The sequence below is a fragment of the Salvia miltiorrhiza genome, chromosome 3 (genome assembly GCF_028751815.1).
Source record: "Salvia miltiorrhiza cultivar Shanhuang (shh) chromosome 3, IMPLAD_Smil_shh, whole genome shotgun sequence".
NCBI lineage: Eukaryota > Viridiplantae > Streptophyta > Magnoliopsida > Lamiales > Lamiaceae > Salvia > Salvia miltiorrhiza.
This window is the reverse complement of record NC_080389.1, coordinates 63,663,904-63,680,743: the sequence shown is the minus strand read 5'-3', so window position 1 is coordinate 63,680,743 and position 16,840 is coordinate 63,663,904. Positions and strand designations below refer to the sequence as shown.

At 38.7% G+C, this 16,840-nt stretch overlaps 4 protein-coding genes across 4 annotated transcripts; 2 read left to right on the top strand and 2 right to left on the bottom strand.

Annotated features, from left to right (window-relative positions):
- Window positions 1-27: 27 nt before the first annotated feature.
- On the bottom strand, window positions 28-3,881 carry LOC131015380 (ferrochelatase-2, chloroplastic). The gene is given in 14 exon segments (XM_057943760.1): window positions 28-366; window positions 368-460; window positions 462-600; window positions 1,456-1,492; window positions 1,495-1,546; window positions 1,641-1,763; window positions 1,765-1,794; window positions 1,893-2,019; window positions 2,106-2,209; window positions 2,380-2,481; window positions 2,587-2,730; window positions 2,819-2,907; window positions 2,910-3,127; window positions 3,584-3,881. Coding segments are annotated over 14 exon segments (1,410 nt in total). The 5' UTR covers window positions 3,649-3,881; the 3' UTR covers window positions 28-279.
- Window positions 3,882-4,629: 748 nt separating this feature from the next.
- On the top strand, window positions 4,630-8,112 carry LOC131015332 (cation/H(+) antiporter 28). The gene is made up of 4 exons (XM_057943689.1): window positions 4,630-5,067; window positions 5,152-6,147; window positions 6,413-7,006; window positions 7,338-8,112. The coding sequence occupies exons 1-4, from the start codon at window positions 4,885-4,887 to the stop codon at window positions 7,947-7,949; spliced, it is 2,385 nt and encodes a 794-aa protein (XP_057799672.1). The 5' UTR covers window positions 4,630-4,884; the 3' UTR covers window positions 7,950-8,112.
- A 1,285-nt stretch (window positions 8,113-9,397) lies between these two features.
- LOC131015449 (uncharacterized) lies at window positions 9,398-11,826 on the bottom strand. Its single transcript, XM_057943862.1, is given in 11 exon segments — window positions 9,398-9,612; window positions 9,806-9,867; window positions 9,939-10,047; window positions 10,189-10,223; window positions 10,225-10,239; window positions 10,321-10,378; window positions 10,526-10,603; window positions 10,857-10,906; window positions 11,252-11,287; window positions 11,289-11,333; window positions 11,627-11,826. Coding segments are annotated over 11 exon segments (615 nt in total). The 5' UTR covers window positions 11,711-11,826; the 3' UTR covers window positions 9,398-9,569.
- Window positions 11,827-13,797: 1,971 nt separating this feature from the next.
- Window positions 13,798-16,508, top strand: LOC131015431 (uncharacterized). The gene is given in 4 exon segments (XM_057943833.1): window positions 13,798-14,135; window positions 15,228-15,386; window positions 15,987-16,010; window positions 16,012-16,508. Coding segments are annotated over 4 exon segments (810 nt in total). The 5' UTR covers window positions 13,798-13,841; the 3' UTR covers window positions 16,345-16,508.
- Window positions 16,509-16,840: the final 332 nt, after the last annotated feature.

Here is a 16,840-nt window from a genome sequence, read left to right as displayed (position 1 = left end):
CGTATCAAGCAAATAGAAAGCTGTGAATTGCAACGAGAAAACTAATTTATTCTAATTTTGTCTTGCAAAACAAATTAAAATGCAAAACCGAACTGGTTAAAGTTAGAATATATCATTAACTATAAGAAAAAGGTAAACAAAACAAGAAACTTCAAAGTTATAACCTATTCTATGCTATATGGGAAAAAAAGATCCACAGGGTCATTCAAAGGGCAACCTTGATAGTGGAACGATCCCCCCGGCGCCCAAAGTCGCTCGTTTATAGTTGATACGAGTCGTCTAAAGAACGTAACTCCTGAATGCAGACATCAGTTTAGGCGATAACAGCAGAAGGAACGCAAAGATTGAACCAAAGATCATTTTGCTAGGCATATGCCACAAAATCATTTTCAGCTCTGTTTGAGGTGGTGGTGTTGGAGCCGGATATAGCCATAGCAGAGGGCAGTGCTTCGATTACTGCAGTCCGCCAGATCAGTGATGAAGGATGACGTACAGTTGAGAGCAGGGACGCGGCCCCAGTTCTCAATGCCCGATTCAAGAGCCAATTCTTTGTACTCCATGTCAATCTCTTCAAGAGTTTCTATGTGCTCGCTCACAAAACTGAAAGTTGACGGCGTAGCCATTAGATTAGATGAAGCAGTGATGGAACGAGAAAGTATTTTTCAGGGGGTCCAACGAATAGTCATCTTAGATAGTAATATGTATAATTCTATGACTATAATACATCTACCTAGTTTTCTTTAGGTTTTTAAGTCAAAGTTTCGAAGGTTTAAAGATGAAATGTATATATATATACCCCTATCATTTTCTAAAATCTCAAAGGGACCCATCCCCTCCCTCCGTCCCTGAGATTTGAATTACATGGATGTGCGTGTCAAGAATTATCTACCAGCAGTTACGGACCAGGATTCAAGTTGGGGGGCTGAATCTATTGATCGGTGCTGAAAATTTTAGGGTTCGGGCGGATCCCGAGCAAATTTTTTGAGCTCCGTACCATTTCATACTGTTTCAACATCACTTATTAATAAGTATTTCGCAATTCAATAATTACATCAGTAATCATATAAAAGTACTTTTATCTTTTCTTAAAAAAAATGTTCAATTCTACACAATAATATTTATTGTGTTAGATTTTACTTTTACCTTAGAATGACTCAATTAACATTAAAATTAACTAAGAAGAAAAAATATAAAAATAATACTATAAATGTAACACTGATGTGTAGCAATTAATATGGATAGTTGGATACTATCATATGTATTACTATATTTTTCTGTATTTTTTTTATATACACATATTATAGATATAAAACAAATATAAAATATTATCTATAATTAAAAAAAAAAAACTCAAAATTGGAGGGGCTGAAGCCCCCCTGGACCGCCACTACCAGCAAGACTGTGTTTATCTTTTTAACCAATTTGAGAGAGAGTGGGAGAGTGAGAGAGAGATACCTCACTGGAACTGCGAGAAGACTTTACACTGCCGAGTCACGAGAACTTCATCAGTGTATGGCTTTAACCACTGCACAGGTCCCACTCGGCTCTGGAACAGAATGTCGATAAGTTATGCAGAGTTCCATTGCACAGATTGCTCAACCAGAATTCCGTGTATATCATATGAAGTAATTGCAACGAACCTGGTAAGCCAAAGTATGATCATTTCCAGTTCCTCTTAACTTGAGCTCTTGCATTATTAGGAAGATACACTCTTCCATCTGGTCTCGGTATGGATCACCGGCATTCTCAACATAGCTGACAGGGAACTCCGTGGGCGCTGAAAAATATCATCACCTGGAATTTCAACAGAAAAATTATTATCTCTATCATGATAGAACCACATCGCTCAAATTTAACTCTATCAATTTTTACAGCAAAGATGTGCCATCCACCTCCTCAGGGTTCGAGAAATTTTGCAACTCCTTCTCGATTAAGTCAGCCATAGACTTGATATAACCTTGTCGCCGATACCACGACTGTATGATGGCAACAGGTAATCTTGACAAGTGCGTATCATGTCTGATAAGACACAAGAGGAGGAAACAAAATTGGAAGCACATTCATTATTCGATAAAAGATATAAATGAAGTGCACCGACATATTACCTAAACATTTCTTGAAGAACACGGACGCTTGATCCGGTTGTTGAAATAGAGTATTGGGGATACAGTGGCAATACGACAAGCCTTGTAATCCTATCTCTCTTAATCTGTGAGAAAACAAAACGTTCAATCACGCCAGAAATTCGAAATACTAGACGTTCCAAACTACTTAGGCAAATGAATGTGATTATTTTGCTTCAATAAACTTATGAAAAGATTTCTCTTGGGTTTCATTAGCATCTAATAAAAGCCCAAGTATTTCATTTGTGTGACTTGCCTGATGAACTGCTTCCTCTGTGAACGGGTGCCAGTATCGCATTGCTACATAGACATCTGCGGAAACTTCCTTAGCTTCAAGAGCCGATTTCAATGCACTTGCCTAGAAAAGAGGAATTAAACAACTTTTTAAATGCTGTTCACCCCAAAAAACACCAAAATCCAATCAATAAAAGCAAGAAGAAACTTTGTTCGTGGCCCTTGATACCTGCTCGTCTGTGATCTTGCGCAAAGGTGAACCTCCACCAATGGAAGCATAACCTTCTTTGCTCTTAGGAGCTCTCAACACTGAAATCAATTGTGCCAAAGGGCGTTGAAGGAACCGGAACAACCTGGGAAGACGAATAATATCCTGCAACGGGGGAACTAAAACAGAATCACCAATCTGAAAAACTATCAAATCAACCAGTAAAACCACATAGTTTTGACATAAACCATACAGGGTCAGCAAACAAATTGAACAAGAAAGGCTGAACATCGTTTAGAGTGTCGGGGCCTCCAAGATTCAGAAGCAGAACTCCTATCTTTCCTCAGCAGTGTGAGAATGTGACTCAATGGCACCTCCAGGATACGTGCATACCCCAGTCGAGCAAAGTGTTCTTCCAACAACGCCCTTCCTCTGCACCGGAAGTCTCAAAGACCAACCTCCGGAAACAGAATTTTTCGTGGCGTTGGAACTAGAACACCGATCCACAGAAAGTTTGGTCGTGTCGACGAAAGATGGAGTCAATTTAACATGATGGTGCAACCTGAAAAATGGATAAAGCGATCAAACTTATACCTCTCTTTCATATCCAACATTTCCACCAAGAATTTATTTAGCATTCATGCCATATATCCCAAATCCATACATATAATCTGCTTAGAAAGACTTATAAATTTCAGATCATGTTCAACACTATATTCAGTTTAAAATTTTAATATTTTCAATATATATCAACCCTCACTTACACACATATATATTTTCTCTCGCTAAACATAGCTAGACCTTTACTCCAAAAAAGCTAAAATTACAATCAAATTAAATCTCCAAAACCTATTCATACAGCATGATCATCATCATTCAGCACCATTAAAAAAAAAAATGAAAATAATCACGTGATCCAATCATCACCATGAAAAGGCAGAATCCTAAATTTATAGCAAACACGAGCAACCAATCACACATAAAAAAGCAAGTGAAAACAAAAAAAATCAAAGCTCACGATTCAGAATTCTGATTAAGACTGATTTGGGGAAGAATCCGCGAGCCTGCAGCAACAGCTTCCATCACGTACGAATTCCACTCCAAATTCTAGATTCGTAGAGAAACAATCTGTGTTTATGCGCGCAATTGATCGCAGGTATGAGAATACTTTTGCTAATTGTAGATTGAAAGTTCAATGGGGTTTTTGCGAGATTCTTCAATTTGATTAGGTAGAGAGGAGGAGAAATGTCAACTCTTGTTTGAATTTGAATAATCATAAAAATATAGTAAAAAGTTGGGTGAAAATGACTACTACGTGTTTAGCTCTGAGCTGCTAAATAGTGAAGTATAAATACTCCATAATTTCTTCGACCAAATCCAAATTTACGGATTTTCGAAAGAAACCAAACGCCGCCTTAAGTCGTTTTCCAGCTACCTGAAATTTGAAGTTAAAAAAATTACTAATATTCCAATAATGAAAATTCGATATTCTAGTAATTAATTATTAGTAATTTAAAAAATTGAAATCAGATGTTAAAAAATTATTAATATATTTATAATAAACTCTAATTTACAAAAATAAAATAGAAACGTTAAATCAAATATTTCCAAACATTAATTAGAGAATTTTGAATAAAGGTTAAAAATTAAGAGCACAAAACATGATTTAATCCTTATTTTTATTACAAAAAATGGATTAAGTATTCCTCTACTAGATGAAAGATCTTATTTAAATAGTTTAAGCCTAGTCCAAGTAGCATGCTTTAGTTTGTGAAAATAATATTTGGTTAGATGTATTAAATTATTTACTTTATAAATAAATTATGGTATGAGAGTAAAAATTTTCAATAATTTAATATATTAATTTATAATATGAATGTGACACTATAGTAGTTAATTTACTCTATTATCAAATTACTAAATATTGTAATTAAGATTTATATTATGCATTTCCTCTAGAAATTAGTATACAAAATTTCAATGATCTATATAGTTATTTTGGAGCAATTTTATATACATATTAAGAGAGTAATTACTTATTTTTCTTTTAGCTATTTTGTTTGACCAAATTCTGCATGCATGCATGGATTCTTCAAGTCTTTTCCTAACCACAAGAACACCTCATTCCACGTAGTAAGTTATAAATCAAACTCTCTTCACAAAACTCAGATTTTTTTTTTCTTCCTTTTTTCTTTCACAAAAAATCACAATAATCCCTCAATAGAAAGAAATCATAGATTCTTGAATTTCACATATTCAACCACCACAGTTTCCGATCGAAATCATATCACAAATCTTCCTCAAAAAAATTAAAACAAAATGGATATCGGAAATTGGAGAAACATGACAAACGCAGCGCTCTGCACAAACGGCAGCATGACTTTCCGGCTGGCCACCGTCGCCGTCTACATGCTCGGATTCTTCTTCATCGTCTTCCTCTGCAACTTCCTCCACATCTTCCTCCGCCGCCTCTCCCAGCCCCGGATCTTCTCCGAATGCATAGTCTCTGTCCCCCTCTCATCCCCTCCCTTGATCTCTCAGAGAGATGCACGGTGATACTTACTTAATTAAATCTGCCCCGTGCAGGTGGGGCTGTTCTTGAGCAATCTCCCAATGATACGGAAGCACACGAAGGCAGAGGGCATCCGCAACACGATCGAGTACGTGGTCGAGGTCGCGATGGTGCTCCACATGTTCGTGGTGGGTCTCGAGGTGGACCCCAACATCTTCCTCGAGATCCACCTCCCCGAGGCGAAGGTGGCCTACTCCGGCGTCCTGACCACCTTCGTCATGGCCTCGTTCCTCACGCCCTTCCTCGACATCCCGGAGGCCGCGAGCGTGCCCTTCAACCTCTGCCTCTCCGTCATCGTCTCCGGCACGGCCAGCCCACTCCTCACCCGCCTCATCACCGACCTCAAGATCGGCAAGTCCGACATCGGCCGGTTCGTCGTCTCCGCGGGCGTCCACACCGACCTCGTCGCCACCCTCCTCATCTGCATCGGCTTCGTCGTCTTCGACCCCCTCGACGGCTTCTACTACAGGAGCGTCAAGACCGTCGTCTCCATGGTGTCGCTCGTGGCGTTCGAGATGCTGGTGGCGGCGAAGGTGACGCCGCTGATCATGAACTGGGTCAACCGCGAGAACCCGGAGGGGAAGCCCATGAAGTGCTCCCACCTGGTTCTCGCGGTGGCTTACGTCGTCATGATCTGCAGCTTCTCGCCGCTGTGCGTCAAGTACAACAAGATTCTGAGCTCGTTTCTCGCCGGAGTTTTCATGCCGAGAGACGGGAGGATAGCCAAGATGATGATCATTCAGATAAACTATTTCTTCAATGCAATTTTTTACCCTCTCTTCTTCTTCTGGGTCGGTACGGAGGCGCAGTTCAGGCAGTTCCAAGCAGGGAAGCTCCAGACGTGGGCGAGGATCGCCTTCGTCTTCCTCATCGCCACCGTCGGGAAGCTCATCGGAGCGTGGCTGTCGGGGCTGATGCTAGGGTTCCACTGGCAAGACTCCTTAGCCACAGGACTGCTGCTCAACATCAAGGGCCATTTCCATGTCTACTTAGCCATCATGGCCTCAACTGTGAGTAAAAGTTATCATACTCTGTTTAGTCCAAAAATCCCGGGCTTTTTTTTGGTTATTGGCGCACAAATACACCGACTTTGGATCAATTCTGATTTTTAACGCGAATTTTAAAAAGTGTCAGAAAATACACCAATAATAAATTTGTGTATTTTTCGACACTTTTTTAAGTTTATGTTAAAAACCAGAATTGATTCAAAGCTGGTGTATTTATGGCCAATATCCCATTTTTTTTTCTTGATGATGATGGTGGTGGTGGTTGCAGATGAACTACACGAGCGTCTCGACGAGCCTCGCCCTGGTGTTCGCGACGCTCCTGACCATCATCTACGCGCCGCTGGTCGTGTCGAGCATCATCCAGCGGGCGAGGCGGCACGCCCCGACGCAGCGGATGGCGCTGCAGTGGGTGAGCCCGTCGAGCGAGCTCCGGATGCTGGTGTGCCTCCACGGCGCGCAGCACGCGGGCGGGGCCGCGAACCTGATGGCGATCTCGCGGGGCCCGTCGGACCCGGGGATCGTGGTCCACCTGACGGACATGGTGGAGCTGACGGACCGGATCGCGGCGACGCTGGCGCACAACGAGGGCATGGACGCGGTCACGGTCACCGATCCGAAGGTGGTGGAGATGCGGGAGCAGATCACCAACGGCGTCAATTCTTACCTGGACGGAGAGGACGGGGACGGGATCACAACGCACCGGATGCTGGCGCTCTCAACGCTCAGCAACATGCACCAAGATGTGTGCATCTTAGCAGAGGATCTATCAATTTCACTCATAGTTTTGCCCTTTCACAAGCAGCAAGAGCCCGGTGGAAGGCTCAATCTTGGCCATGTTGGCTTTAGGCATGTCAATCGCAAGGTATATGTAATGTTAAGTTCCCATTTATCTCTAACACTGCGTTTACTTTGATGTATAAATTTATCTATTGAAAATGATGGATAACACAAATTTATGCCTTTAAATGTCTCATTCCTTGAAGTGAAAATATTATCAATCCTTAAAGTGAAAATAAGGAAGGAAAAATGGTGAGCATCTCTTTTTGTGTCAAATATTGGAAAAGGAAAAAGACATTTAAAGGTATAAATTTGTGTTATCCATCATTTTTCATGGATAAATTTATCCATCAAAGTAAACGCAGCCTAAACATCATAGACATGTTCAAGAATCAAGCAGACTTACCTCTTGACAGATCCTTCGCCACGCCCCGTGCTCCGTCGGGATTCTAGTCGACCGGGGGCTGGGGGCGACGGTGCTGTCGAGGACCGCCATATCCCTCTACGCGGCGGTGATCTTCATCGGTGGCAAGGACGACCGGGAGGCGCTGGCCTTCGCGGGGAGGGTGGCGTGCCACCCGGGGGTGAAGCTGACGGTGATCCGGTTCCTGCTGGAGCCGGCCGGGGACAGCGTGTCGTCGCTGGTGACCATGGCGAGGGCCAACACGCTCGAGCATCAGGAGGAGATGAAAGTCGACGATGAGTGCTTCGCAGACTTCTACGACAGGCACGTCGCCGGGGGGCATGTGGCCTACATGGAGAAGTACCTGACCAACTCGGGGCAGACCTTCTCCACGCTGAGGTCGCTCGAGGCGCAGCACGGCCTCTTCATCGTGGGGCGGGGCGGGCGGGTGAACTCGCTCCTCACGGTCGGGATGAACGACTGGGAGGAGTGCCCGGAGCTCGGCCCCATCGGAGACATCCTCTCCGCCTCGGATTTCTCCGTCACGGCCTCTGTTTTCGTCATACAGCAGCACAGCCTCAAGGGTGAGCTGGATGGGCTCCAAGAGGAATTCTCAATCATGTAGTCATATTTTGTACAGATGTATAGAGCAGATGATTTCAAATGCTGTCATTTGTAAGTAGTCATGTTTCAATGTTTCTTTAATCATCAACAAACAAACAAAATTCTACAATGTGTTTCCATGATTCTTCCACGATTATGGCTTAGCACTAAAATCAAACACAGAAAATTGCGATTATAATTGAGAATAAATAGAAATTTGGTGTATTTTCTTGTCAGTGTATTTTCTTGTCAGAAAATTGATGTATTTTCTGGTCAAATTATAAAGTCATGTTATAAACCAGAAAATTGACAAACTACATGTATTTTTCGGCAATAACCCCCTTGTATAATGCCCGCGACAGCAGAATCTGTTCCATGACAGAAATAGCCGCTTCGACCGGAAATTGAAGCCGCGGTTTGGCGCTAAATCGCTTTCAACAACTCATATTCAACAAGTTATAAAATCCAACATAGATAACTGCTTATTCCTCTATTATGCGTCACTTTGAATTAAAAGGACACGGTGGCTGCATTGAAGTTTTTTTTTTTTTTTTTTTTTGAGGGAATAGTTTCACTAGCTAGTGTTGTGCCCCAAAAAAACAGTAATAACAGAAAGTAACAAGAACACGAGATGAACGCGGAAATATAGAAGTGAGTAAAGATAACAACGAATGAATCGTACATTAAGGATTTGCCAGTCAATTTGTGGAGTTTGAATACAGGGAAGCTCCAGACGTGGGCGAGGATCGCCTTCGTCTTCCTCGTCACCACTGTCGGGAAGCTCATCGGAGCGTGGCTATGTTTATAATAATTGCAGATTATCTGTGACTTATTTCTATAAAATGAAATCAAATTTCAAGATAAATATGTGAAGTTGGATACATAGCTTTAATACTCCGCGCGAATAGCTTTCATTTGTCGATTAAAATGTTTTAATTCATTTAATTTTTCGATTAAAGTGTTTGTATATTGGTGTAGTGATAGAATAATTATTAATGTATGAAGTCAAAAATTTCTCACAACGCGATCTTTAAATTTAATTACTAATTTACCCAAAAAAACACATACACATTGAATGCTCATTTGTTTTATAAATGATAGTTAGAGAAAATTAACAACAAATAATTGTTCTATTGTAGAAAATGATACTCCCAGCCTTCCCATTCACTTGGCATAGTTATTGTCGACACAATTATTTAAAAATAATTGTTATTTGTGTATAAAGCGCTATGGATACACTTGTTTGTGTAATATAGTAGCCCTTCTTTTTGTCAAAATGGGACAAACCGAAAAGAAAAGCAGACCAAGTGAGGCGAGACGGAGTACTTTTCACCTTCTTTTTTAAAATTGGATAAAAACAAATATCACAAATCTCATCTCTCGATAAGAAGTAGAAATAATTAAGCCGATTTGGACATTCAGAAAGTTGAGTATTGCGAGAGAAACTTAAAAGGGAAGTTGTCAAGAAACTGAAGTCTAAGAAAGTGCAGCATTTCTATGGTGGAAAAGAGTGTAACATTTGAACTTCTCTGTGAAACAAACTAGCCATTTTCGAGTTAGACTGACCTACATCTCATGAAGATTGAGATTTACAGCAAAGCCATAAATATCATAAGTTGCAGTTATGCCAACTTGAGGAGTCTCACTCCACGTGTGAAAGGCCACCGCCGGTATCAGCTCGTGTTCTGCACAACAGATCGACATTTTGAAAAGTGTAAGCAATGGATTTCGATACGTGCACGGGTAAACAATGCTACTAACTAATTTTGAGAAAGTATGATTCATCTGGAAAACTATCATGGAACTATAATCCATTTTATATGTGCCCAATACTTCAGTTTTGATTCGTGTTATTGTTTTGGGGGATCGAGAACTCACTTGTGATCCGAAGGATTTGGTGTGATTTCATAGACTATTGTTGCAACAACATCCCTTTTCAGCTGCACGGAGTTGATATTAGATCACGTGAAAGAGAAACGAAGAGCGGAATCAAATTTTGCTACCACAATACCTGAGTAGCTTCTCCTTTCAACCCAATGTAGTGTATTTGAGTTGTATCGCCACCAAAATTATCCGGGAAATGCAAAGTGAGGTTCCCAACGCTCTGGAATCTCGAATACCTGTTGATATTATATTAGAGAGTCATAAATTCAAGACTGATAAAGAGAGCTACTTATAAATCTTCGAGAAAAAAACTGCAGTTGAATCCGATACGACATGCACATGGTGCTAAAAGTATAATTTAGGACAGGAAACTTCACCTTGTCTGGTACTCCAAAACTCCTTGTAAATTCTCCTGCCAATTCCCACTCCTAAGATGATCAAATAATTCAATAGTAGAATTACAAATACAAAATATACAATCTCACCAAATAGCTAATATAACAGCATACCTGCACAGCTTGCATGTTCTGCGCATCTGAAAAGTCGATACCCTCTCGATTGATGAACCTGGATTGAAGCAGAATATAATCATTCAGGCAACAAAAAGAATAGGTAGCAAGATATGGTGATACCGATAAATTAACAATATTCAGCTATGTAATACACTTATACTATTCCAGCAAATTGAAAGAGACATAAGTTACTAGAACTCACGCTCTCATCTTCACAGGACTCGTTCCATCACCACCCCCAACAATTGAAATGCTCTTTAGCTTAACATCTGAGGTAAATCTATACATTAACCAAATACATATAAGCAAATTTCAATAAAATCATATGGCTAAATGAGAAACAATCAGATTAGATCATCCATTGAGAACATCAATAACACTCAATAAGATTTAATAAGCCAAGCTTGAACTTCCACTATGAAAATACAAGTTATTCCTCAATTCTTATCAGCCCTGTCGACCAATTTCTTTCACAAAAAACATAACAAGACATGCACCGCTGTCCATCGACACAGGGAAAGTCTGATACTCACGGAATAAAGACTATCAACTCGGGATCTCCTTCGTTGCTTTCCAAGTGACCCTGTGGCATTCAAGACAAAGTTGCTTAAGTAAATCATATTCATAGTTATCAAACACGACATCCACAATCAATAACAGAAAATACGACATATGAATAGCCCCTCCCCAATCCTTCATCCTACCATATACATGACTCAATACTAAAAGACAGAAACTATTGAATATACGAATCAAACAAATCCATAGCAACTAAAAACTTGTTAATCCCATACTACGTGCTACTAATCCAGGGGGAAACGAACATGACAACGAAATATCAATCAGATTTCACCGATTAAACACGAACTCATATCTTCAATTCATTGAAAATGTATCAGTAATCAAAACTCAGCAAATCATGGAGTACCTCTGAAGAGTTAAGACGCTGCTCCCAAGCTTTGAAACACCGACTTCACACTTCCAGAAACAGCCTCATTCAACGCAGATACCTTCGGAAACACAAATTTTCAGTTTCAGGCACCATAAAATGCTGATGTAAAATTCATTCAGATTTAAATAAATAAGAATGAAAGCTGCTCAACAAATAGTAAATTCTAGCAGATCACCGAACAAAAAATTCACATAGAATACACAATTTTTTTTTCTAATAACGAAATTTCTCCGCGTAAACAGTAAAATCCGCATAAAACATAACACGGTGCACAGCAGAGTCTCGTATCACATGTTCATAATAAATTAGGAATTTTAAAGTTAAACCTAATGTAGAGAGAGAAAGAGGAACCTTGGAGAGATCGATGTGCTTGTAGAGAGACCAATCGGTGGAGCAATCGTGCTCTTCGCAGCTGTGATCGTGCAAACACGCCATTTTTTCCCCAGCTCGGTTGCAGTCTGAGTGCGTGTTGTGTGTGTTTTTTTGTGCGTGAAAATTAGATTTTTGCGCCGACGGGTTTTGGCTTTTAAATTGTTCCACCAGTTTAGTTTTAGATAAACTTCTTTCTAAATTAAATTTTACTTATTAGTTGAATTATGTTTTTGTGAGTGATGCTAAATACCGACATTGGCCATTCATAATTTATCTAAATAGAAAATAATTTAATTTATTTAATTTATTTTTTAAAATGAAAATAAGATTTAGTTATTTTATTATATTCTCTATATTGTAGTTATTTTTTTGTAATTTTTCGATAACATTTTTAATTTTTATTAAAAAATAAATTAAAAATAAAAATGCAATTTTTTTTTAAAAAAATAGTACAATGTAGAGAATATAATAAAATAACTAAATCCTATTTGTATTTTAAAAAATAAATTAAATAAATCAAGATTTTTTTTATTATAGTAGTGTGTGGGTGGTCACAATGTGGCTACATAGATTTATTGTATGTTTTATAATAATCCATATTTAGAAAAAGGTATTAATTTAATTTTTTTTGTCTTTATAATTCAAAATGAAAAATTTAAAATAAATTGGGCTACGCACGGTATTTTCTTTTTTATATATCAAATATATTTCAACGTGAATACTTCTTTTTTATATATCAAATATATTTCAACGTGAATACATAAAAAAGAAAAGAAATATAGTAGTATGAAACATATTTTGATACTTTTTTTATATATCAAATATATTTCAACGTGAATACGTAAAAAAGAAAAGAAATGTAGTATGAAACATATTTTGAGGCGGCTATCTATACCCTCGAACCCATTCAAACTCGCCCCGGATATAAATTTCATGCTCGCCTTCGAACCTGCTCCCGAAATTTCATCCCCAAGGAGCGGACATCCACGGGCCACAGGATACTCGAATCCACGGATATTATTGTCATTCCTACACGCACCTAAACCTTAACTTGCATCTTGATCCAAATTTCATTTTGACCCAAATCTTATAAATGAAAATATTCGGTTATACAAATGATACCGTCTATAATTGATATTATTCGATTATATAAATTATATTGTAACGTTTTAAAAATATTATAGTGTTATTTTCAATATTATAGTGTCATTTAAAATAATATAGTGTCATTTATAATTTTATAGTGTGTTATTTATATTTTTGAATAATATCAATTATATACTGTGTCATTTACAATATTATATTGTCATTTATACGCAATTGTCATTTGTACAACATAATAATGTTAATTATAAGCAGTGTCATTTGTATAATTGAATAGTATCATTCATACGACTTTGATCAAAAAATGGGTTTGGATCAGAATGTGAATTCAGGTCTGAGTACGAGTCAATTTGATTGTACAATACACCCGATCGCACTAAAGACCACCTCTATAATAAGTACTCCTCCGTCCCAACGAAAGTAGTGCGCTTCTTTTCGGCACGGGATTTAAGGAGAATAAGATTGTAGTGTAAAAGTGTGTAAAGGTGTGCGGAGCCCATTATTTGTAGTGTAAAATTATTATCCAATAAAAAAAATACACAACTTTTATTGGGACGACTCAAAAAGGAATACGTCGCTTTCGTTGGGACAAAGAGTAATACTATATGTTACACATAATTCTGAACAGTTACATAAATTTAGACCGTCTTAGTTACTGCAAATCCAAATATGATAACATTATCGCGACATTTAAAAAATTAAATTAAAATAGCAAATTGAATAAAAGTTTATGCATTATTAAAAAAAGATTAATTATAATTTATAGCCTTATTGTTGAAAATCTCATTTAGTGTAATTAAACTCTGATTTCATGGTAATCGGTCATCGTTTTATATGTAACTTTAATAATAATAAAAAGAGCTAATGTCATAATTTTGATGTAATTGTGGCTATAATTAAATAATTTTTTAAAATTTAGACTATATAAAATATAAATTAAAATTGAATCTATAAAATTTACTGAAAGTTAAGGCTATAAACTATATAATTAATCCTTAAAAATATTATCAAAATTATATGTATATATTAAAATTAAAAATATAACGAAAATATCAAACCCAGAAATCAACCAGAAACCCCAGCGAAAAAAATGGACGTCGCAGAGGTAAGAAGCTCGAACCCACAGCTAGCAGGGCACGGCGGCGGCGGAGGCGGCGGTGGATACACTCTTCCGGCAGTCAGATTCTCAAACGAGGACATACTATTCTGCATTGATGTCGGCCCGGAAACAATGACGGAGATGAAGGTGAACGGGCCCAACGGCCGTCCCTACACCCGATTGGATTCCATAAAGCAGGCAGTTATGCTATTCGTGCACTCCAAGCTCAGCATAAATCCCGATCACCGCTTCGCATTCTCCGCTCTCGCCAAATCCACCTATTGGGTACCATTTTTGTGTTTTTTTTCAGCTGTAATTACTGTGTTATAGTGGATTTTAGGGTTTAATTCATTTTGTTGGCAGTGAAATGGTAATTGTGGTGGATTTTAGGGCTGAATTGATTTTGTTGGCAGTGAGATGGCAATTGTTCAGGTTTGATTTTGGGATTTAGATGTTGCAAGCTGCAGCTTTCGCCCTTAGATTAGTAGTTGGTGAGAGCTCACATTGAAGTGTAACATGTGTATCACTTGATTCAGTGGCTAAAATACTTTTGTTTATGTTGAGAAATGAGGCATAATTGATAATTACAAAGAAGCACCGGAATGATTCTTGTTTTGAGCTAGGAGGTTTTAAGATTGAAAATGCAGTTGTGTTTGCTATCTGGTGCCAAGACTTGTATGTACTTGTTTCTGGCTTGTTACTGAGTGTATTGCGCCTTTATAAGATAATCTTGCGCATTTGGTGCGAAAGTGTGCTGCACAGCTTTATATGCTGGTACCTTGTGCTGAAGATGTTCATAATGCTTTTGCTTTCATCCACATATGATTTGATATTTTGAGATGCATCTTTTAAGTCGCTGCGTATAGGGCTGTGCAAAATTTCGTGATGGTGTATGCAAGTTTCTGTTTAAGTGGTAGCATGATTGTCATGTTGATTAGAATCACGCCTCTTTTTTTGTAGTGTTTGTGATCCATGTATGTTAGAAATCTGCATGTTATCAGTTTTAGAAAGTTCAAAGTTCTGGGGCGCATTTTACTCTGCTAGTATTTTTTTACTTTTTTTTATGGAAGATAAATTTGCTGCAAGATGCATTTGGTTATAAGAATGCTAGTTCTGTTTTGATGTTGTAATTTAGAGGACAGGGATCATGTCTTAAATTGAAGTAACTTGAATCTTTGTTATTGGGTATACAAAAATCCAGATATGATGATTTAAACAGGCATCTTTGTTATTGGGTAGTCGAAATATCCAGTATGAATGCTGTGCTCTTTGCTCCAAGACATTATTTGTCTCTTGTTTCTCGCATTCGTTATGTTACTGATGCTACTCTTATTTGATCATAGTTGGCTGATTTTCTCATGTTGCTTCATTGTAAAGCTCCGGAAAGAGTTCAGCAGTGAAGTTGACGCAGCACTTTCTGCTCTACGAGGTCTCTCAGTGGATTCATCCGCCAGTCATGCAGATCTCACTCAGCTTTTCAAAGTAGCAACTCACGAAGCAAAGAAATCTCGTGCACAGAATCGGATATTCCGTGTGGTCAGTGAACATCATGACCTCACATTATCCTCATATGTTTATGACATTGAACAATCCAACCATCCCCACCCTATGTCCGCCTGAAAATTTTATGAAAGAAACATTTAGATTGCTGGACAGATGTGGGATCAGTTTTCTCTAAACACTCGTTATGCAGAAATGATGAATCAGAGGATACTACTAACTGCTTGGTTATCATGCTGATTTAAATGTGTGTGTGTGTGTGTGTGAATTTTATACAACTTCATTATGCAGAGTAGGCAACAGAAAGGACCTGCTGCCTGTATTTGCGAAAGAATTTCTTAAACTGGAGCCCCCATTCTCAGTCATTTCTGACTGAGTTTCAAGCGTTATCAAATATTTTCAAACATAAGTATTAAATTTGATCTCCTTTCTGTTTCCTTCACTGTTATCATCTAAGATGTTATCTGATTTCCTGAGGTCTTTTTTGTTCAATGTTCACTTAATCCTAAATTGAATTGATTCTGGTGAAGGATTCGCTAAAGATCCGTGAATTCATCTCCTATATGCTTATCTTTCTTGGTTTTATGCCTATTGCCTCAATGCTTGTGCATAATCTTTTGGCTTCTCTTGTTTCAGATCTTGATCTACTGTAGGTCATCCAATGCCGCCACAATTCCAGCTGCCTTCGACTCTGAAGCTCTTCACCTTGGATGTGATGTACCTCCACGACAAACCCGGACCCGATAATTGCCCACAAGTGGTGTATGATACGCTGGTCGAAGCCCTCGAACGGATCAGTGAGTTCGAGGGCTATATATTCGAGAGTGGTCAAGGACTGACGCGCGCCCTTTTCCGAAACATGTGTCAGCTGTTATGCCATCCTCAGCAACGTTGCATTCAGGATGAGCTAGACCTGCCCAAGTCTCTGGTGAAGAAGTCTCTTGCAGCTGACGTGTCGCAAGGTGATGATAACATCGTCATCTCCAGCCAGTGACTCGGAACTGTAATTAACCAAGAAATTAAGGTAACTCTCTCTAGTTTTGCTGTCAACTTGTCCTGTAAGTTTCTGCACCAAAATGCTGATTATCTGTCTTAAGTTTTGTTGTCAACTATGATGATGCAGCTCTAAATGAAGTAAATTTGATGCAGTGTTTATTAGATTCTGATTCTTGATCTTTTAAGATGCTCGAATTGAGCTTCAACGCTTTTTAGCCTCCGGATCCTCTATTGCATAATTGCGCCCGACTGTGATATTACACAACCTCGATTATGGACATGTGTATTAAGATAAGCACGATGCTATTACATTACCTCTCCTACGTCGAGGTTATGTAATAGCACATATAAGATGCTCAAATTTGAGCTCAACGCATTTTAGCTCCGGATCCTCTATTGCATAATTGTGCTCGACTGTGATATTACATAACCTCGATTATGGACATGTGTATTAAGATAAGCACGAGCCTAATACACCTCTCCTACATCGAGGT